Raw genomic sequence first — 21,877 nt, 5'->3', positions numbered from 1 at the left:
GCTTCTCTCGTCCACAGCCCCTTTCTGAGCACACCGCGTAAATAATTAGCCCATCCACCAGAGTTAGCAATAACAACTTCACATCGGACTAGACAGTGGATTCAATAGCGATGCAAGTTGAGCTCCCCTCATGGTCTGAGTTGTTATTGGGAAATGACTCTCAGTGGGCGTGGTCAAACTAACAAAAACTAGCCAGTATCGCGTGCCAGAGACAAGTAAATCCCTCATACAACATTCTGCTTCGGTTAGGCCGCAGCTATCCGGTGGTTGGGGCTTGAGAAATAGCAATGGCAAGTCGGAAATTGCCCGGTCCCACCAAATCTTACTGGTAGGGGTAAATTGTGGTCTGGTTGTATCTGAGCTTCCCCAGATCTGTGTTAGGGTTGAGACGGATCTCACTAGTTTCGGGCCGGATCCTGTGGACGGTCACGACTGCCTGCATTGACCAGTGGGGTCCCGGCAATAATTTCATTTCGGGTGTAATTACATCCAAACGAAGGGGAGAGAATGATACTATACAAAATATTGCAGCCTATTATAAATCATTGTGTGACAGTGATGGCTGAGAATGAGTGGTATACCTCGAATGATTTAAGATGGCTATATTTCTCAACACTTGTGAAGCACCAAAGATCAGTTTCTCTGCCGGAGTCTCCTTAGCATCACCGTTCATTCCTTCTTTTACTCTGTGTCTCTCCTTAGATATCTTCTTTGCAGCCTCGCATTTTTAGTCATTCCTTATGTTTTTTTTGGATACTACTGGCATTCTTAACGACTGTTGAGTTATAAGCAGCGGCAATTCCTGATATGCGCCTGATTTCGCAGCTCGCGGGTGGACTGTTGGCGAGCAGCCTTCTGGTTCACCTAGCGCTGGCAAGCACGGAGCGTGAAATCCAGGCACGAGCTCGAGTGCAGAAGCCGAAGCCATGCCCTGCTCCATGCTCCAGCACAGACCCAGCCGATTGGTTCGTTTACCCTAATTTGGAAAGACTTGCGCAGTGCAATGAAAGCATGCTTCTCGATTTCAACATCTACAACACAGTGACTGATCCTCAACATCATTCAACCATCTACACTTGCACAACCCCCGGAGACCTTGCTTCCTGGGCCCCATCCAGCACCAATTTATCCGACAGCGGCTCCAGCTCTCCTGTTACGTATGAGGTTGGCATTTGGAAAGCCAGCTCCCCACCGGGAAGCTCGCAGCTTCTCGCTCTACTGCGAGATATGCACAGCTACCTGATTGCCAACCCTCACAAGGGAGAATTATTCGGCTACTCTAATCGAGTAAGCGTCGGGGTTTACCTCGGTGGTAGTTTGCAGCTGACTCCCAACGTTGATTACATACTCAATGAGATGATCTCTCTGTCACAAAATTTCACTTACGACCGGGCAATCTTGCAATACTGCGGTTCAAACGCCAATAATACTTTGGGTGTGGCAGTTTCAACGAACGGAGACATCACTACTGTACAACAATACATCCAATCCTGGAGCAAGGCCGACTGTATATCGGACTATGACAGCCACAGTTCTGGAACAACAACCCTGTGGACTAGCCAAACAGGGCTTCGCAACAGTACTGGTGCATTCACTACTATTACGTCAAATACAAGTACCTCATCCCACTCGTTGACTCGCCGTCGTTCTCAGCACGGCCACTTCCACGGCCACACTCATTCACACACCCACACTCATCTGGCTCACCGTGACAGCAGCTGTTCATATATCCAGGTGGTGTCAGGTGATTCATGTGCTACACTCGTCTCAGAATGTGGTATCACTGCTGCTGAGTTCTACCAATATAATACTGCCTCAGATCTGTGCTCGACACTAGAAGTTGGACAATATGTGTGCTGCTCCTCCGGGGGTTTGCCAGATTTCTCCCCATCCGCTTATAGCAACGGCACCTGTTATACCTACACAGTCCAGTCCGGTGACACTTGTTCGGCGCTGGCGCAAACTTACAGCCTCACGGTCGCGGAGATCGACTCCTACAATAACGATACATGGGGCTGGTACGGCTGTGATGACTTGCAGGCGGGGACCAACATTTGTCTTTCCACAGGCAATGCCCCCTACCCGGCAGCTATAACCAACGCTGTTTGTGGGCCCCAGGTGCCGGGAACCAACTTCACTGATGCACCCACTTCCTTTTACTGGGCTCAGTTAAACCCGTGTCCTCTAAATGCATGTTGTGATGTCTGGGGTCAGTGTGGTACTACCCCATTGTACTGCAATGACACGCGAGCTTCCACAGGGGCCCCAGGTACCGCAGCCGCTGGCTCAAATGGTTGCATCTACAACTGTGGAACGAACATTACCAACTACGCCGAGGAGCCGTCGGGGTATGATGTGATTGGTTATCTGGAAGCCAGCAGTGTCAACCGTACGTGTCTCAGATGGGAGGCCTCTGACGTGAATACTACAAAGTATACGCATGTCAATTTCGGCTTTGGAAACATTGCATCCGACTTCTCTATCAATGTAGATGGGATGGAATCCGATTTTAATCTTTTTCTGAAACTGGTTGGAACTAAGCGAATCTTGTCCTTTGGTGGATGGGACTTTTCGACGAGCAGCAGCACGTATATGATATTCCGTGAGGGAACCGCTGCGGCAAATCGTGAGACATTCGCGACGAATGTGGCCAATTTCATTACTGAGAAAGGACTTGATGGAGTCGACTTCGATTGGGAGTACCCTGGGGAGCCTGATATCTCCGGGATTCCGGCAGGTGGTTCAGATGAAGGCGAGAACTATCTGGAATTTCTGAAAGCCCTGCGTGCACTCGTGGCGAATGATACAATCATTTCGGTAACTGCTCCGTCATCGTACTGGTATCTGAAAGCCTTCCCAATCGCTGAGATGGCCGAAGTCGTTGACTATATCAATTACATGACTTACGATCTTCATGGTATCTGGGATCTGGGCAACGAGTATTCGCAATGGGGTTGCAGCGACGGAGACTGTTTGTTCTCGCATGTGAATATGACGGAAACAATGTGGGCATTGGCGATGATCACCAAAGCTGGGGTAGCGACGAAAGACATTCGCGTCGGTGTCTCCAGCTACGGCCGTTCCTTTCATATGACCACCGCGGGTTGCTATGAGTCGTGGTGTACATATGATACTGCGGGCGCCGCAGGACCCTGCACTGACACAGCCGGATACATCGCTGAGGCCGAGATGGAGGAGATTCTAGCCTCGGATACGACGACCCAGACTTACTCCACGTACGACACTGATATTCTGGTTTATAACGAGACCCAATGGGTAGGCTACATGAATTCCACTACGCGCGCGAGCCGGATGGCATACTACGAGCAGTTCAACTTCGGTGGCACGGCCGAGTGGGCCATTGACCTGGAGACCAATCCTCTAGAAGACTCAGACGATGATGATGATGGCACCAGTCCTTTAACCACCACCACGAGCACTACGACTGTCACCATCGACCCAACTGTCTGGATGGAGCCCTCTCCAGTCGTAACCTGCGTGCCGCCTTGCCTCATGATCATGCCGCCTAAGCCGCTGGAAACTACAACCACCATTACCTTCAGCGAGTGGGACACGCACATCACATGGGCCTCCACGGCCACCAAGACCACAACTCTGGCCAACGGAAATGTCGTGACCTACAAATCCATGCAGAATTCGGCCATTCCCACGCGACTTTCTATCGCTCCCGTTACCACCAATTATGTCAATGTCTGGAACCAGGCCATCACGCCAGGCCAAACCAGGGTCTATCAGACCAGCTCTATCCTTCCCACTCCTTTTCCTGTGGTGTATACCCCGTGAGTAGCCAACGTTCCATTCGGGAAAACATCTTTTCCCATTACACCATATATATAATGAAAGCTGACTTCGTACCTAATAGAACGGTGGGCGGCGTGACAAACGTCTATGGGGGTACGACAAGTACTATTGCAGGTGTCAGTTGGTCCTTTGGGAATGCCACCTACACCAGTCCCGCATGGACTGGAGTATTTGGGGGCACAACCAGCGTGACAGGGGGCACAACATTGTCTCCTTCAACGACTATTGTTACGCCACACCCTTACCCCACCGACACCAGCACTACTGATCCGGTCCTGAACACTCGTACTACTCGAATGAGCACAGGATCCCCTGCTGGACCGACCCCTACCTCTTCTGGAGAGCACACCGGTCATCACTGTAAGCATTCCCATCGATGTCCCGTACATTTTGAGCACCAACCCTAATCGGACGATTAAAGGTGTCATATTCTGCGCCTGTGCAGCTTGCCCTCCTGATCTCGATCTGGATGGGAGCTTTGGGGGAGAAGATGATAGCGGTGGTGGCGGGAGCAGTGGCAGCAGCGGGAGCAGCAATGACAGTGGAGACGACAGCGACGAGTCCAGCAGCACGAGCAGCACCAGCACTAGCACTGAAACGGCGGACGTAACCATGGGCGGAGCAGGCACTACCATCTACTACGAGTTCGTTCCCACCGCCGCGTCCACCAATTCTGCATTGCAGTCATCGATCGATCAATACCTGGGATCCGTCTTCCGATCCCTCTACGGTAGTGAGGTGGCGGCCATCACCGCCACGGAAACCGGCACCGCTGCCGAAGCAAGTATCACTTCCAGCAGCCCTCTTTGTGTAGAGGCCCAGGATCCTGACAGTGGATCGGATGACACCGTCTGCTCCTGCAGCGGAGGTAGCGGAAGTTACCCAACCCTCACTGTCGGGACCAACCCATGCGGATACACAGCGTTGCCGACCAAGACGACCACCGATGCATATCCTTACACCTTCACCCAGGCCGATGGCTGGATCGTCGGCTGCGCCTCCACGGGCATCATTGACGATGTGAGCTACTGCACTGGCTCTCGCACCACGGTGGGCGTCGATCGCACCATAGACCCATACCCTTACACCTTCACTCAAGCGGACGGCGATATCGTCGCTTGTGCTACCACGGGCATCATCGACCATGTGAGCTACTGTTCTGGCTCCCGCACAACCGTCTCTACAGCCTCGGCAACCGCCACGGAAACCTCTCAGGCCTTTGCCATCTGGCGCACCAAGACAGTGGAGAAGTCCTGTGTCAACTCCAATTGTATTACGGTCACCGACGGCAATAAAGTTATCGCTTCATCAGCAGATACCACCGACGGGGACTTCTGCGAGGACCTTGCGTATGAAGCGACCAATTCCAATACAGGGAAGGCCCTGACTACGAAGTTGGTCGCTGATTTCACCTTTTCGGACTGGTCCGTTTGTGGTGTCTCCGGAGGCTACTCCTGCACTGAGACATCGAGCACCTCGGGGGTGTGGGAGTGTGCTGATGCCGATGGAGGAAATACTGCCCGTTGTGTCAAGTCCACGGATAGTTCATCGCCGTTGGTTACGTGCGAGGAGACTAGGACGGGTAATGGTGAGGATGTGTATTCGTACTTGTTGGCTAATTGTACTGCGGAGTGGAGTTGTGCGGTGGATTTTTAGGGTGATGAGTGATGATAATGTAACATTATACTCTCTAATCAAAAGAGGTGGGCTGAAATTACTCCATTCCAAGAATTACGTAGTTTATTGCCCTTCTGGTGATAAGTAGAGATTTTCACGTCCTCATGGTATAAAAGACACTTTTGCAAGGAAGTTTGAGCCTCCTAGAAGCAGCCATAGAAGATCACCTCTTCAAGTAGTGATAGAATATTGCTAGCATACTAACAAAATGCATCAATCTGGTCTTTGAGCGATATGGGCGGGCTGGATGTGCAGTCCAGCGAGTTGTTCAACTTTCCATAAGTCCTTATGAACGTCGACTGCTTTAAATGTTAAGAGCTGTTCAATATCTCGAACAAATATAGAATCAGAAAGTTTCCACAGCATTGCAGACCGGATGGCATATCATATAAAGCTATATTGTCTCTATGGTTAATCAGTAGATTCTCACTTTTGGTGCTGAGCACATGAATGTGTTGTGAGGCCCTCACGCCAGCGGGGATATAATATTTGTATGTTGCATGAATCGTTATGATCTCTGTTTATCTCTCTCCAAATGTTGCTTGGAAGTAGACTACCTAAAAAATGTTTATAACTCTAATGACTTAGTGGGGACAAGGTTCCTTGATTAGTTTTGAGGTTGTGTGAGATAGTTTGACGTATTTGAATCGATGTTTTTCACCTAACATCAGGGGACGGCAAGTAATAGTGTGGGACTCCCTGAATGAATAATTCCGCGAGTATTATATGAGATAAATGCCTGGAATATGGTGATAATCCGGGTCTTACCTTCGAGAGATCGGCGAAATCCCTTGAATGCCAGGTGAAGTAGCACGCGCCTTCACCTATAAATGAGGCCCAAAGTTTTCGACTGGATCAGATAACTATCGTCTTCAGCTTCAAGCATCAAGCTTGGTCTTATTGCTTTTCAGTCCGACCCAGGTACCTAGAATCCCAAGTTTCCGTGATTCACGGTCACCAAATATAGAAAGCAGCGATTCACCCATATTTTCTAAGTCGCCCATTTGTCATTTGTCCTTTCTCCTCCCGACCAAAACGTTCTTCTTCCAGACCATCACCCTCAGTCTTTCACTTTGCCAGTCTCCTCCATCAAATCAACACACAATGAGCCGCTGGCACAGTTCAAGCTGCAAACGGCCAGATGTCAGTGTGGCAAGTGGTATTCCGTGTTGCAATCAGTGCTTCGCCATTGCTATCATCGAGCAGGAAACAAGACTCACAGATTCACCACTGCCACTGAACGACCTATCTCATATTTCTCTGTGGCCATCATGTCCCGATTCAAATAGCCTAAATATATCAGAGGAAAGCACAGAACATGGCGACAGCGAACCTCGGACAGACTATCAAGAGATTGCATTCCCGACACTGCCCTCCAAAGATCACATACGACTTGTAAGGTTGAATGCTGGCCCTTTCGATAGTATGCTTCATGTTGACCTGGAAGTGGTAAACATCCACAATTGTCCAGCTGAATCATTTGAAGTCTTATCATATGCCCCAGCCAACGAAAACGAAGACTCCGACAATCCCCACGTTGTCTTCGTAGGCAAGTACTGGGACATTGTTCATGTATCATACAATTGCCAACAGGCGCTTCGCTTTATTCAAAACCAGGAATTTGATCGACTCTTATGGGTGGACTCATTATGCATCGATCATGCTAACCTCAAAGAAAAAAGTCAACAAACCTCCTTGAAACGAAAGATCTGCCAAAAGGCGTCTAAAGTCCTTGCCTACTTGGGTGAAGAAACATCCGACAGTCGAGAAGCTTTGGAATTTCTCAACAACATCGCTATAACAGGCTCCGAAGTGAGCACTGGCCATGAGCATATAAACAAAGATACTCGGAGAGCTTTGAAAATTCTTCTAGAAAGACCATTGTTCACCAGATTATGGTTCCTTGTCGAAGCGTTACTAGCTCGGAATCTTGATTTACTGTGCGGTGCACATTCAGCTCCATGGCCTAGAGCGCCTTTTGCGTTGGCTCATGAAGACGTTCCTATACCCGACTGGCTTTTCCGGAAGGAACACTGGTACGGGCTTAGTGATCGTGATCTTTTACCCATATTAGCCCGAGCATCCTCTTACGAATATTCCGATCCGCGGGACAAGGTATTTGCCGTGCTTAGCTTGATATCCCAGAGTGAACTTAGACCCGACTACACCGTTTCCGTTGAAAGTGTATACACTGGTCTATCTGCATACCTTATCAAGATTTGCAACACCATGGATGTTCTCGAATTAGCTGGCCTAACAGTAAAGACATTCGACGTCCCCTCCTGGGTCCCAGACTGGTCGCAAGCATTATCCACGACCGCTACATCCATTCCAACAAACAACCAAAGACTCAACCGAAAGCACAATAAAGTCTCGGGCTCAGGTCGCGTAATTTTCCGATCCTACCTTGCCTTCGACTGTGAGAGCCACCTGAGCGCAGCTACGCCTATCCTGCGCACTTCTGCTATCAAAATATGCGAGTTAAGGGGCAGTATCAAGCGTGGTCCAACTCGTGTAAAGATCAGAATGGCGCTTGATGAAAGAGCAACTCTATCGGTTTCCTTCCCCGATCGAGGATATAAGCAAGGGCAAGATAGCTTGTTCCTTCTCGGTGGATACAACAACCCTGTCATTCTCAGAGAAGATTCTGTCACAGGCTCCTATCATTTCGTATCGACCTGCGCCCTTTCGCTCAGACAACCTCCTACCAATAGATGGCTGCTGCCTTGGGCCAGTGAAAGGCCGAATGAGCGGTATATCGTCTCAGAACTGTCTCCAGAAGAGAATAGTTTGATTCGAGAATTCCATCTGCTCATGGAACAAACTACCCAACAATCTGTTCCCTTAGGCGGCGATGACGAAATTCCCATTCCCTTCGCCAGCATCAGAGACAGAGTCTTTAACTTTTCTCTACGGCTGCAAAGCCCGTTGCCGAAGCTTGAGAAACGATTGTGGGATAAATGGGAAGATTCAAACAGAGAGTTTGGCTGGATGTTCCGTGATCAACATGCAACATGGCAGTTTCTTCGACAAGTCAATTTCTTGGAAATTCCCGGGAGACAGGGAGAATTTGAGATACTAGTGGACAAGTTCGATGACATCCAGACTACATTGTATTGCGGTGTGAAGTTGCCTTGGACATATTCATGGGATCTCAGTCGATTCATCTGGTCGTTTTTACGACCTTTGAGTCCAGAACAAGCGGCTCAAGGACCACAATGGACTCCAATGCTGGGAAGGATGATGACGGCTCTTCCTAAGATTATAGGATGGGCAGAAACGACGGAACAGCTATTGACTTTGTTTGAATATAGTCAAACTATAATTGGCGCCAGCTGGGAATCATTTCCTGGTAATGGACTACCTCAGAAGTGGATTGATCTGTACGAAAATTTCTACAAGATTCTGGATATGGATATAAATAACTTCAAAGCAGACCTGAGGACATCACTGGATTCATCCTGTCACTGGGACATACGAGATTTCGAATATAATGCCCGAGCTAGATGTCGTCTATGGAATCTCAACCTACCTCCCGAACTAGAATCGAGAAGTGCTAGTAATATAGCAGTGCATGCGGGCTTCAGATCTTTAAGACTGGAGTTATATGACGAGCAGATAGTTGACATCATGTGACAAATCCGTTGGCCCTTGTTCTGACATGTCTCTTCGGTGTGATATCCTGCGTCCTCGTCGGCTCCACCCTAATTTCGACGAATGTATACTGCAAGGTCCCAAAAATATGAATTATAATCAGGGAAATCAAATTCGTCATAGTATTTCCGTATGCAAGTTAACACGCGTGGAGAGACAGGGTCGGTCCTAGACAAGATAAGTTTGCAAATTCCGTAAATTAGAAGAAGAAGAATCATAATAATAATGAGAAAATGAGCAACTCACATGTGATCTTCATTCTGATCCCTCACTTTGTTCCATATCAAAACAGCCGGCCGAGCTATATCAAAGACAATTTGCCGCACAGCAATATCCGGAGCAACCGTAACCACAACTGTGGACTCATCAACTTCGAGGAAGGCGTCGGGATCTTCTACAATCTTAATTCCATGCTCCCCTGCAGCAACTAAATCATTCTTCATGCACACTGGGTCCTGTGCAAAACATGGAATAGCATCCTGTGACACCTTGTGCATTTTGCAGAATATGTCACGGAGAGTCAAAAGTAGAGCGTGCTGAAAAGCCGATCGATCTTGGAAATCAGGGTAGACTGTTGCGAAAGACCCGAGCGCAATCCCAACTATTTTGGATATAGGGACAGTCTTTCGTGACATGAGCTTTACCTGAAGCTCTTGGCACTCTTTGGTATTCTCCCAGATCTGGCGACTTTCTTGTAAAAGCTTGCTTGCGTCAGGTACTGATTCAACTGAACTGTTCAGGTACAGCTCCTTGGTGCGCATATCCCGTAGATACTTGTAATGACCAATCTCGATATGGTTGTAGGGCAGATAATCCCCTAGGTTATCATCATCGAGTACTTCTTGCAGAGATAAATATGATATACAGGGGTTTTGGCTTTGCAAATTAAAGTCAGTGAGTTACTGCACCACCTTAGCACGAGAAACGTATCAATAAACACACATACATAATGTACTCCATACCAGGCTCATCATGTGCTGGATAAACCTGCCCTGTAAGTACTGGAAACTCAACCAATACTCCATCCAACCCCGGCACACGTATAGTCTGGATAACTCCATTGCAAGCATCCTGTATCTGCTCTTTGAGATCCTGAAGTAGCTCCTTGGTGTAGAATGGCTTCCCAGAGTCATACATCTCCTGGATATGGACGAATATTTCCTGAGGGGGCGGTAGAGGTGAAGGATCGGCTCGGGTTGCTAGCCCGATGAAAGTGGAAACTGGGCTTGCTGCTCTTTCCATTGCGTATCTTCAAGTAAAATTGATTACTATGTGGTAAGCTGAATAAAGTGGAAGATGCAGGCGCGTAAACAGGCACAAGATGGGCTAAGCTGCAAATTGTGGGGGTCAATGCACCAGTCAGCTGAGGGAAAAGATAGTAGTTGTTGTACTGTGGAAAGAAGTGCCACCTGCCACTAGTGACGATTTTTATATTTTCAGCCTTCAAGCAAGCCTCTCAAAAGATAGGTGGATTATGTATAGTACACAGTAGAGAAAACTTAGGTACTTCCACTTCTGTCCTTGTGGATGGCACGGGAACGTCCCGTTCGGAACAAGCTTGGCGGAAATCGCCGTGTCGTCGGTGCAGACTTACGAACCATGGTTTGATATATAGATCTGTATGAATGTTACAGCCAGATAAAACGGGAAGTTGAGCAATATCATACAAGGTAATCAGGAACTGGGATATGCTGAACAACATTGGGAGCAGGTCAGAAAGCCTTGCATGTTATGTGGTGAGCTCGTCTCAGGCCACTTGTGAGTCTACTAGACTTTCCCTGTTTACATACTAGTATATAATGTATGGGATCATTTGGTATCATTTGGTGTTTAGCTATTTTCGCTAAGTAAACCGTAATATATTGACTACTTTTACCGTCCATACCCGCTATGATAGGGCTACAGTCATCTTTTCTTTATTTCATATAGCAAATATGTGCAGCACATTAATAAGAAGTCCTCGATGGTCTAACGGTCATGATTTCCGCTTGTCAATCCCTTACGGGAACAAGCGCGGGAGACCTGGGTTCGACTCCCAGTCGGGGAGATTTCTTTTTTGTTTTTGCGTATCTTTGCCAGTCTTTTTTATCCATCTCATGTTGAGTGAGGTTGTAATTTTGTTGCACCTTTTGTTGTAAAAGTGGTTTTTTTGGGGGTTTTCTTCCAATTTGTTCGTTGATAATGAGACCTAACCAAGTATGTCTACTCTATAAGTCTCCTATGATTTGCATTATGGTAGAGCGGGCGTTCTTTGTAGTACAAAAGGTGTGTACTATAGGTAATTATAGCTGGTTTCGCTGAAATGATTCTTTATATGCTGACGTGAGGTATCCCTGTAGCGTATAATAGTAGATGCCGAACTTCGTCTCTATACCACGATCTCTAGTAAACACTGAAGGACTGAGCGCGAATAAAGGATATATATCGTTGTAACTGAGGGGTCATTGCTGAGAAATCGTCACGTCATGGCAGCCTGCATTCGCCATGATTGTAGTTATAATCAAACGCGAAGAGAATGCCAACCAGCTGAACAACCATGGCAAGGACAACCAGGACATGAAATATTTGGTGAAAGCAACCGAAAATGTCAAATCTCCCAGGCTTGATTGATTCTGGCATGCGCATCTATATTCACTTGTCAGTATGGGACTTAGTTCTTAGGTCGGTGTACTAACAGTATAGAAAAGTGCACCTAAAATGAGGAGCCCTCCTTCGCCAAGGTAATATGGCATGCCGGACTGTACCATCATTTGGGCAAAACCATAGATGCTGATACCGTGGATCAGAGGTGCGAAGCCAGATAGTCCAGTGCCGACAAAGGTGCAGACACGGAAGGTGCGCCAACGGGGTCCTTGAAACTTGGGGTTCACGAGGATCATCATTGTGATGCAGCTCAGTGAGATGATCTTTTCATATCTATTAGATTTTTATGTACCGAAACGTGTGGTAGGGAACATACCATGCCCCAGTATATCCGTCGCAATAGAGGCTCGCAATAGAAGACCATGTAGATTCCCGAGACGAAGTCTCCCAGGGTCAAAACAATAATGCCAACAAAGTCGAGTCGTAACCACAATTCCGAGACTTGGAGGGAGTGATTCATTAACGTGTGATAGGTAGTCGACAGACCCAAACATATAACAGCAGTCAGGAGAAAGAAGGCAAAGATGGCGTGGTCGGATAACGTGGCTTCTGGGTATTTGACTTGAAGATACCGGTAGAACATGCCTTCTGATGCGAGGAAGAAGACGGCTGGAACCAGATGCGAATAAATGTTCACGCTTTCATTGTGCAGATACAACCAACTCGCGAAGCACGCATGGGTGGAATTGGAGACGGGTCGATAGCCATATCGAATAAATTCATTGTCTTGATACCACTCGGGGATTTCGTCGTAAAGAATGGGGGTACCGTCATCGAAGAGGACTTTCTCTGGTGTTGCTGGTTCTTCCGCAATGGCTCCCCGGGGAAGAGGAGAAGGCTTCCGCTGGCGCGGGAGTGTTTCCGTTGTCGATGGACTGTCCGTGAATGTCACTTGCATATCGCAAATTAAACTTTTACTTTTTTTTATCTTGAAGCAGAGTGTACAAAGAAATGAGAATAGTCGAGCGGACTGGATGAATATTGTACTGGGGGGATAGTTTTCTTTGGAGAGAAATCGAGCTGGGAAGACCCCGGCCGACTGAGGAGGAATCGAGCCTCTGTCACACCAGGCGCTGGGAGGAAGAGTTGGGTGAGGGGGTGCCTCCCAGGAGGGGCGCATGCAAGATGAGGCCCACGAGCCTATCACAGGCGGGTATGCACAGGAACCGACAGGGGCCCCCGGACGTAGTAGTGGTGCATGGGCGTGCCTGGGGTTGCTGTTTCATATACTAGACGTAGTGTGGTACCCCGGCACATACTGATGTCTAGCCTCGCCCTCCATTTTAGCCGAGCAGAGCTCGTCCATTCGATCGAGGTATAGACCGTTAGCGACAAGATTCAACCCTCCCCCCACCCCCCACCCCCCCGGCCCGAACGGCACTGTTCGAGATATCTTTAGTCGACAGACCTGCCCATATATTGCTGTTCAACTGGATTTATCCTTCTCCTCCCGGCTGGTACCAAACCACTGATCCCCAGGTAGCCCATTCGCTTTGAAAGCCTAAGCTTAAACACCCAGTTGCACCATCCATTGACGCTCCATGGAGGAGACTTGATGCATGCCTCACTTGCCTACTCCTCAGCCGCAAGAAAGACGTAATCCTTTGTGTTGCGACCTTGTTATATGCCTCGATCCATCTCATCGGCTGGAATTTGGGGTTCCCAACAAAGGCGGAGCTCATCCTCTGGCGAGTACGCAGTATGTTTCTGTTCGGAAACACAGTTGCGTTCTGGGTCTTCGAGACGTCAGCTGCCTGGTATCGGATAGGACGCTGGCAGCGCTTCTTCTGCAGGATCTTCTGGAAATCTAAGCTGGAAGAGGTGGAGCAAGCGCGACTGACAAGGGAATCTGCCAAGGTCCCCAAAGTACTGCCACTGAAGGCCGAGTTCTGGAGTATATTCCCCCTTGCTTGCACGTATGCTGCTGCAAGGTTATATTTGATCGTGGAAGCTTTCGTTGGGCTGAGAGCTTTGGAAGTCAGCGCTTATCGCACTGTGGATTGGACGACGTTTCTGCCTCACCTCTGAAGACATGGAGTATGCTCTAGCTATGGATGCGTACCATTTGACTCACCGTTTTCGGCTAGTCAACGGGGTGTTCCCATTTCCTTTCTTTCATCGACTTATATTTCGTTATGATGTTTTTTGTCTTCTCTTCAGAGTGGCCTATCACAATGACCACTCATGTCAGTTTATCATATTTTAGTCGAGAGTGTAATGACATCCAGGCGAATGAAGCTTCGAACCGCGCGACCGCAGGCGGATAGCGCAGAGGCCCAGACTTACCTTCCATCCTTACAAATCAGTATAATATCGTCCTACAAAGTTCCAATAAGCTTTCATAATCATCAGTAGCAATCGATAAGACTCAAACACACAGAAAGACAACATTAATGACTTCAGTGGCGTCAACAAATCCCGAACAGGCATCTTGGGAAAGTATGAGGTGTAAAGTCGGTCCGTCCGACCGCAATTCAGGCCCGCGCGGCATTGCACGGCATCAGAGAAACAGAGCACGACATGGTTGACCGAGATTCGTCTCGGTTATGCAGGTGCGGCCAAGGAGGGGGTGACCTGCATGCATGCAGGGATGGCCCAGGAACTGTCGGCCTATCGCGGGTTCAGGCTGAATATCAAATTAGCCGCTGCAAGAGCGGCTTTGTTATCGTCGGCCCGAGTAGACCTATTCCAACCACGGCGGGGTTGTGCCAGGTGGCTTGGGAGCCGAGTATTAGCATTTGCGAGTCATGAGGTGCGTATTAGTATGATTGGCTGTTTTAGGGGTTGTGAAAGGTTACGTTGTGCGACCGTGTGTGGAACGTGGTGCTGGTGGTGATCTGGGTGAGTCATTCGGGTTATCTGGGGATGGGATGGGGGAACACAAAGAAACACTACACTTGAGCAGGAGGAAGATAGATGTCACTGACAAAATAGATTCTTAAATCTAATCTATGGTCTTCTATACTCTAATTGGTATCCATCGCTAAGCAAAAGCAAAGCACGCTATAACTCCAAGCTCAGACAAGTAAACAAAGGAAATAGTGACAGGCACACATTACTTCCGAACATCGTGGTCGTTGAAGCCCGCTTCAAGAACATGATTGGGGAAGATACATTGAGGTAGGAAAGAGTGAAGGAGATAGTAGTATGGACTTCACGACCAGAAGCCGGCGTCAGGTCAAGGCTCTCGACTGGATGAGAGCGCGCTAGTCTCGAACGGACTGGCGGGATGGATATGACTGGGAAGAGACTCTGACGGGCAGTCTGGGTGACAGTGAAGCACCATGGGTATGGGTGTGGGCACCCGAAATGGCGTGATTACCACAAGTAGAGATGGATATCATCATACTATGGGTAGTAGAGGTTGGTGGCGAAACCGATAAGCACTAGCAGTGGGGGTTTAAACCGAGAGACGAGCAGGCGAAGAGATAAACGGGCTTCAAGTGACAACGGTAACTCTAGACTGAGCCAGATGCACGTTGTTCTTGCGAGGGAAAAGCTTCTCCAAGCACTTGCGACCCTTATCGAGCAGACTCGATTTCTCGCTGGGTTTGGGTGATACCGTCACCCGTGGGGCCGCAGCTGACTTGGAGCTGCTGCGGGACGATCGGCGCGACGGTGGCGGCGGGAGGACTTCGTGATCAAGGAGCTCCTCGTCGCTGTCATCGTCCATGGCCATGCCCATGGAGCGGATGTGGACGCGAATGTCTCGCTTGACCATAGCCATGGACTTGGCGTGGATGTGGGCATGGCTGAGGCAGCGACGAAGATCGGGTTCCTTGGCACTGCTTTCCTGGTCATATTTCTCGCCGGAGAGCAGGCTGAGACGGAGGTGCAATGAGGTTCTTTCCAACGGAGAAGGTCGTCTAGTGCGAGGGGCGGGGGAAGGTGATCTGGAAAAGCGGGAGGAGGAAGTGTAGGACATTGTATGGTCTAGCGTAGTTCTGTTGTGCCTCTCTGCTGCGTGTGCTAATGGAGGGGCAGATGCAGAGTCCCGCACCCGAAATGGGAGAGGGAAGGGCGAAAGAATCGAAAGGTCCGGAGAGAAGAAGGAGCTTTGGCTTTGGCTTGTCTGGATGTCAAAAGAATTCTCTCCGAGCTGGTCGGGGAAGGTCTATATACATTTTGACAAGGTGGAGGATGAGCAAGCTTGATAACCGCCAGGTCATGGGACAGGAAAACCTGGTGGGCGAACGCTCTAGAACTCGGTCTGCCAAAGCCAAATCGGCGTTGCGGTGGATCTCCCGGTGGAGACCGACTGTTCCAGCCCGCAATTCAGGCCGACAAACACAGCCCAATCGCGGGTCCCTCCTGGCGAACCTGCTCTTTTCTGCTGTTCCTGAGACGCGTCTGATGATGCAGTCAACTTGGAGCCAATGGGCTGCGTGTGAACAATGCATCTGGACTCGAAACAATCATACTCACGTCAAATATTATACAATCTTGAAACAAATAATCAAAATTGTAAAAGGGACCGCATCAGCCATTGAATCATCACGAAGGAGCGCCAATGTTCCAGAAGCCCATCCAGACAGTCCGTGCACGGGCACGTGGGACTGATAAGCTCGTCGGCTTTTTCTTTTTGTTAGCTTTTTTTTCTATTTTAGATTTCCGTGTCCGTTTTTGTTTTTGTTCGTGGTTTTTTTCTATTCTCGGATACTTAGTGGAGATTTCTGTCACCGTCTCAGTTTCTCGACTCGCTTGTCACAGTCACACTCAGAGTCACATTCATCCATTCATTGATTGATTTTCATGGTTCCCTCCACTTTTCTCCCCCCAGTCTGGATTGTCGAAGATCACTCTGGTGACACATCCAATTCGTACCACCACAGCCTCCACGACATGCTCTGTACATAGAAACATCGTACGTACCCTGGTGGCGATCCCTCCCACCAGAGCCGGTGCTATCCGCAGATCCCATCACGTCTGTGGCAAATGCGACCGCCGGCTTATCTTGCGTGATAAGACGCTAACGTGGGCGATCCTGTTGACCAGGAACTCCCGTCATAGGGCCCTGATAATCCTTGTCTCCTGTCTATCACGATCGATTTCATAGAACGGTCGCAGACCTGTCGCTTACCCTTTGGGTTGATTCTGATTACTAGCAATGTCAATGCTTCTGTGCTCTGCATATGCACTCCACTCTTTTACATCACATGAATGTCACCAATGAGGGATTTCCGTTGAGGGTTATCGCTGGACAGATATCCTGATTAAGGGGAAATGTCATCCAATTACTAGCTACCCACCATCTGCAATAGATGCTGTCGCGGGCAGAGGTCATAGCTCCAATTTTGGGCATTCATGACTTTCTTCAAACTATAGCTAATATTTTCATGCAAGTTTCAGGCTAATACAACCCTCATCAATTCATCTCCGTGCACCACCACCACCTTGTCTTCAATTTCTAGTTCCTACAGCGGCACAAAGTTCCCATCGCGGTGATTTTGCGCGCCAACGCGCCCGGACCATGGTCGCAAAAGGGGCGAAAAGTCAGTCAGCGCAACAAAGCCAGGGCCAACCAACCGAAAAAAAAAAAGGTGGTGGCTGGGAGGGGAAGAGGAGTGTCAAAGGCAATAGTGCGCGAAATTCCAAGAAATGTTTGTTTGGCATTTTCTGTTCTAGTCTTTAGCTCTCTTGCCCCTCTCTGTCCCTCTCTCGCACACACTCTCACTCTCTCCTATTCTTCCGCGCCCCTCCCCGGTCTAGCCAGGAGATTAAACTCTTAGGTTTTTGATCCCACAAAAATTTTCTCAGCGAGGTACTAGTCTCACTGTCTTACCATTGGCTCGTACACTATCTCCTATCCGGTGTCCTGGAAATGCGCCACTGCTGCCGTGGATGCTTACCAGTCGGACCCCTCGGGTACGAAAACTTTATCGGACGTACATACTGGATGAGGTGTATGTTTGCCATAACCACCCACTGCACAGGCACTTCACATTCATCAACATTCAAGCTCTTACGGTCCATTGACTGGTCTAGAATTTCCCTATGATTGCTGATAAGCTTCAGTCTGCAGCAGTGTCTAAAGAAGTTCTTGCAACGCTGATAGGCTTGCTGGCCCCACGTGCCTAGACCAACCGCCGCGGAAGAGGTCAATCACCAAGCATACCGTCAATGAAATGGGCATGGCTTCGGGATTTGACCATGTCGCACAAATGGGAGGATGACACGATCGGGGATTGACCGCCGAAATTAACGGTGTAGGCTACGACTCAGTCATATGGCGCAATATCTCCCAGGCTTCCAAGTGGATTCCCTGAAGGATTGCCGGCTAGTCTTTGATACAGGAAGATTTTGATCATCGCAAGCCTCCTAAAGGGGCCGATAGTCAACGAGCGCATTGGATCTCGGTCATCATTGCACTTGTGTGTCAGCTTACCGACATATGTCGCCTAATTGTTGCGACGCTGCTGATTTCCTCCAGGAAACTAACCACAGTGGTATCCCTGCATGGATGCCAAAGTTCAATTGACTGTGGCGGGACTGATCCATGTGACCATCTATTGACCCCCTCCAGCAGCAGTGGAGACTTTGGTAGTGTCTCGTCATCAAGGAGGGTAGCAACTTCAATAGACTGGCGGGTCTTGGAGATGATCCTCCCTAATATGCATGTTCATGCTGCCATCCCTGTTTTCAACCTGCCTGGGCATCACACAGACTTGCGGATCTTTTCCGGTCGCTGTCCTCGGCAATTAAAATTTGCTTCAATCCGATGATGCAATCTGTCGCTTGCGCGGCGTGTTGGTGAGTATAGACCTTCTGCCATCTGGCAAGCTCGGCTCTTTGTATGTAGTCATGAGTGCGGATGGCTCCCATTTCATGGCATTTACTGATAACACATGTCCTCACATTCTGACCTGGTAATATACGGTCGCTTGTCATCTAAGCACTCGGCAGTGGGAATGGATTGGGCGTAATTTCAATCTATTGAGACCCAGAGGCCACCATATTCGTGTATCGATCTGAGGTGATATCCATGGTGTAGCAGGAAAAAGGATGGTAAACGACATGTGCACGAAAACAAAGTACAGCTGATGATTTGTCCCAGCCACAGATATTTTACGCAATATGACAGCTTAATTGAATTGTTTTTATTCCCTTTTCCATAAGAAGAGCAGAGTACCGTGTAGGGCAAAATTAGGGACGGCGCGACTGCGATTGTGCGTTTCGTCTAATGGTTTTCTAACTAGGTGCTGTCCTTGGTCCCGATCGGCCTATAACTAAACGGCTCGGCAGCAGCCGTCCGACAAACTAGCCGTCTCTCTCTCCGTCCCCACCTCTCATCTTTCCCATTCTGCATTCTTCTGGCTGGATTCATACCACGGTCGCTAAGCTATGTGGGGCCTGATCAAAGGAATACTATGATGATACAATGGTGCTTAAATTCTCAGCTACAGATCGTCCATCGGTAGACTCACCATGTTTTACCGCTCACTCTGGTCTACAAAGAAGTGAGGTCATCTCTTGGCCTCCCCCTGCAAAGCGAATAAAGATGACAGGCTTTGCTCTCTGCAATCAATAACTGGGCAGCCAACCAGTTGGTATCGATCAAACATCTATCTGTGCTAATAGGCTACGCTCTAGTTATCGATAGCCGCAATGCAAAGCTCAGTTGATAAAGTTACACAGCAGAGTAGTCCTACGGTTCACTTGGACGCAAGGGTCGGCCACATACAGAGTCATGTGAGCGCAGAAGGTTCACAAAGTTCCACTGGAAAGACCACTAAAGGCTCCAGCTTGAAAGATCCAGCTTCTCCTGGGTTCGAAGCAAAGATGACTACTTTTTAGAAAAGTGACGGGCTTCAAGAAATTGAACTGGAGGTAAATGATCGGTTGCTTCGCCGGCTTTGCCGTGTTGTTCTTTTTGGTTGGGGGGCGCGGTGACTGAATAAGACTTTTTAGACTGTACTTCTGCTGACCTTTGTCTGGTCTGATAGAATGACGTCGAGCCTTTAGTGTTTATTGTCGGACAATAAACCTACAAATAGACTTTGTACTGGCCCAGTCCGGCAACAACACCTGGCCAGATCATGCAGCGTTCGCATCGCTGCGGGCAATGCCCACACCTTCCCGACCGAGCATTCCCTTCCACCTAGTACCATCTACGTCTTCCTTGTTCTCCGGTTTGCTCTGGATAAAGATCTTCTCAACAAGAATCAACCAACAATCACCTAAATTAAACCACAGACGAGCTTGCTGCTTCTCTTGCTCTTGCGTCAACTAGACGAACACCCCAGTCCGAGATGACCATAGCAATAGCTTAGCTGCTTCGTCACGCTGCTTCATCATCAGCTGCCAAGTATCAGCCAATAAGAGGCTTATGTTGGGAGTTAAGCTACAATGATCTTCTTTGCATTTTCTGCCGCCCTTCTTAGGAGGCCGACAACGAAGCATTGTGCGATCCTCTTCTTCTGGTCACTGACAACACCTTGGTCGGTCGTCAGACCAATGGGCGATTTCTGATGTTCATAACAACAAGCTCTATTGACAGTATGATCAGTATTACAAAATGGTGCTGTGGTCCTCGGGGTCCCACATTTGGCTCCTCAACAATATTCGCTCAAGGTGTTGACCATGGCTGTCCCCTCGGATAACGATGCTTCGTCAATACGTCCCCTGTCCGCAAATCACATAGCTGAACCGAATATTGTAGAAACAGAGAAATACTCGGCTGCTCAGGATTCTGTGTTTCCATCTTCTCCTGCACCCGATGGAGGCATCGTTGCCTGGGTACAAGTAGCTGGCGCTTTCTTCCTTTTCTTCAACTCCTGGTCGGTCTGCTGGATCATTCCTGTGCAGTCCCGTTAACTGACCCCGAGGACTATAGGGGCATAATCAATACATTTGGCGTTTATCAGAGCTACTATGAAACCAGACTGCTGAAAGGTTACTCTCCATCCTCTATAGCCTGGATCGGAACAGTTCAAAGTTTCCTCTTACTTTCACTGGGACTTGTCGTTGGTCCGATTTTTGATAGAGGATACATAAAGACCTTGCTTATAGGAGGGACGTTTCTGGTCGTGTTTGGACTGATGATGACCTCATTATCCAGGGAGTACTACCAATTCTTTCTGGCTCATGGCGTCGCCGTGGGCATCGGTTCTGGCCTTCTCTTCATCCCTAGCCTTGCCATACCCGTCACATACTTTACCTCCCGACGAGCCTTTGCCGTTGGAACTGTTGCATCAGGGGGCAGTGTCGGTAAGTCCTGATTCAAACGATTTCATCAAATTATACTCACTTGAAATTTACATGCTAGGCGCTGTAATTTATCCCATCGTGTTTCACAAACTTATCGACCGCGTCGGATTCGGCTGGACAACCCGCATAATTGCCTTTATTGCTTTAGCCGGCCTCCTCTTCTCCATAGCGGTGATGAAATCTCGCCTTCCTCCTCTTGAAAAAACTCGGCGGCTCCTTGATCTCACGGCCTTCCGTGACGTTCCTTTCGTTATCTACTGCCTCGCGCTTTTCTTCGACCTTGTGGGCCTCTACTTCCCCTACTTCTATCTCCCGACCTATTTCACCATTTATCTCCACGCAGGCGATAACATATCCTTCTACATCCTATCCATTCTCAGCGCCTCTTCTTTCTTCGGTCGGATTGCACCCAACATGCTCGCTGATCGTCTGGGACCGCTGAATGTCATGATTATCGTGAGTCTTATGGTCACTATCCTCGCATTCGCATGGATGGGCATACACAGTAACGCTGGCGCCATCTTCTTTGCTGTTTTCTATGGCTTCCCATCCGGAACGATTGTCGCCCTGATGTCTCCGGTCCTGGCGGGATTATGTCCGGACATGGCGATCGTGGGGACGTGGTTAGGCATGGCTTCTGTGTTTTCGGGGCTTGGCATTCTCATTGGCAATCCTATTGCGGGAGCGTTGTTGGATCTGGAGCATGCTGTTTTCTGGAAGGGGCAGCTGTTTGCGGCTGTTACGGTAGGAGCTGGGATGGTATTGTTTGTGGCGTTGAGGTTGTGGCAGTGGAAGGACGGAAAAGGGTGGAAGCTCTGACCGGAACCCAATGATTGTTTCATTTGTGCTTCGACGAAAGCGATCGATAATACAA

At 48.8% G+C, this 21,877-nt stretch overlaps 7 protein-coding genes and 1 non-coding gene across 8 annotated transcripts; 5 read left to right on the top strand and 3 right to left on the bottom strand.

Annotated features, from left to right (window-relative positions):
* Positions 1–807: 807 nt before the first annotated feature.
* Positions 808–5,478, top strand: AtWU_05007 (glycoside hydrolase; the record flags this gene model as incomplete). The annotated part of the gene is made up of 3 exons (XM_035500117.1): positions 808–3,800; positions 3,884–4,182; positions 4,244–5,478. The coding sequence occupies 3 exons, from the start codon at positions 808–810 to the stop codon at positions 5,476–5,478; spliced, it is 4,527 nt and encodes a 1,508-aa protein (XP_035356010.1).
* A 1,125-nt stretch (positions 5,479–6,603) lies between these two features.
* Positions 6,604–9,135, top strand: AtWU_05006 (heterokaryon incompatibility protein-domain-containing protein; the record flags this gene model as incomplete). The annotated part of the gene is made up of 1 exon (XM_035500116.1): positions 6,604–9,135. The coding sequence occupies one exon, from the start codon at positions 6,604–6,606 to the stop codon at positions 9,133–9,135; it is 2,532 nt and encodes an 843-aa protein (XP_035356009.1).
* A 68-nt stretch (positions 9,136–9,203) lies between these two features.
* Positions 9,204–10,395, bottom strand: AtWU_05005 (SRR1 family protein; the record flags this gene model as incomplete). The annotated part of the gene is made up of 3 exons (XM_035500115.1): positions 9,204–9,321; positions 9,400–10,029; positions 10,100–10,395. The coding sequence occupies 3 exons, from the start codon at positions 10,393–10,395 to the stop codon at positions 9,204–9,206; spliced, it is 1,044 nt and encodes a 347-aa protein (XP_035356008.1).
* A 715-nt stretch (positions 10,396–11,110) lies between these two features.
* On the top strand, positions 11,111–11,200 carry AtWU_t125. Its single transcript is given in 2 exon segments — positions 11,111–11,147; positions 11,166–11,200. It is a non-coding gene; the product is annotated as a tRNA-Asp (tRNA).
* Positions 11,201–11,616: 416 nt separating this feature from the next.
* On the bottom strand, positions 11,617–12,694 carry AtWU_05004 (hemolysin III family protein; the record flags this gene model as incomplete). Its single annotated transcript, XM_035500114.1, has 3 exons — positions 11,617–11,778; positions 11,829–12,059; positions 12,113–12,694. The coding sequence occupies 3 exons, from the start codon at positions 12,692–12,694 to the stop codon at positions 11,617–11,619; spliced, it is 975 nt and encodes a 324-aa protein (XP_035356007.1).
* An 803-nt stretch (positions 12,695–13,497) lies between these two features.
* AtWU_05003 (uncharacterized protein) lies at positions 13,498–13,824 on the top strand (the record flags this gene model as incomplete). Its single annotated transcript, XM_035500113.1, has 1 exon — positions 13,498–13,824. One exon carries the CDS (start codon positions 13,498–13,500, stop codon positions 13,822–13,824), a length of 327 nt encoding a protein of 108 aa, XP_035356006.1.
* A 1,411-nt stretch (positions 13,825–15,235) lies between these two features.
* AtWU_05002 (N2, N2-dimethylguanosine tRNA methyltransferase family protein) lies at positions 15,236–15,721 on the bottom strand (the record flags this gene model as incomplete). The annotated part of the gene is made up of 1 exon (XM_035500112.1): positions 15,236–15,721. One exon carries the CDS (start codon positions 15,719–15,721, stop codon positions 15,236–15,238), a length of 486 nt encoding a protein of 161 aa, XP_035356005.1.
* A 4,655-nt stretch (positions 15,722–20,376) lies between these two features.
* AtWU_05001 (MFS general substrate transporter) lies at positions 20,377–21,822 on the top strand (the record flags this gene model as incomplete). Its single annotated transcript, XM_035500111.1, has 3 exons — positions 20,377–20,573; positions 20,630–21,003; positions 21,062–21,822. The coding sequence occupies 3 exons, from the start codon at positions 20,377–20,379 to the stop codon at positions 21,820–21,822; spliced, it is 1,332 nt and encodes a 443-aa protein (XP_035356004.1).
* Positions 21,823–21,877: the final 55 nt, after the last annotated feature.

Source organism: Aspergillus tubingensis (assembly GCF_013340325.1).
Source record: "Aspergillus tubingensis WU-2223L DNA, scaffold_7, whole genome shotgun sequence".
Taxonomy (NCBI): domain Eukaryota; kingdom Fungi; phylum Ascomycota; class Eurotiomycetes; order Eurotiales; family Aspergillaceae; genus Aspergillus; species Aspergillus tubingensis.
This window is presented reverse-complemented; position numbering and strand designations above follow the sequence as displayed.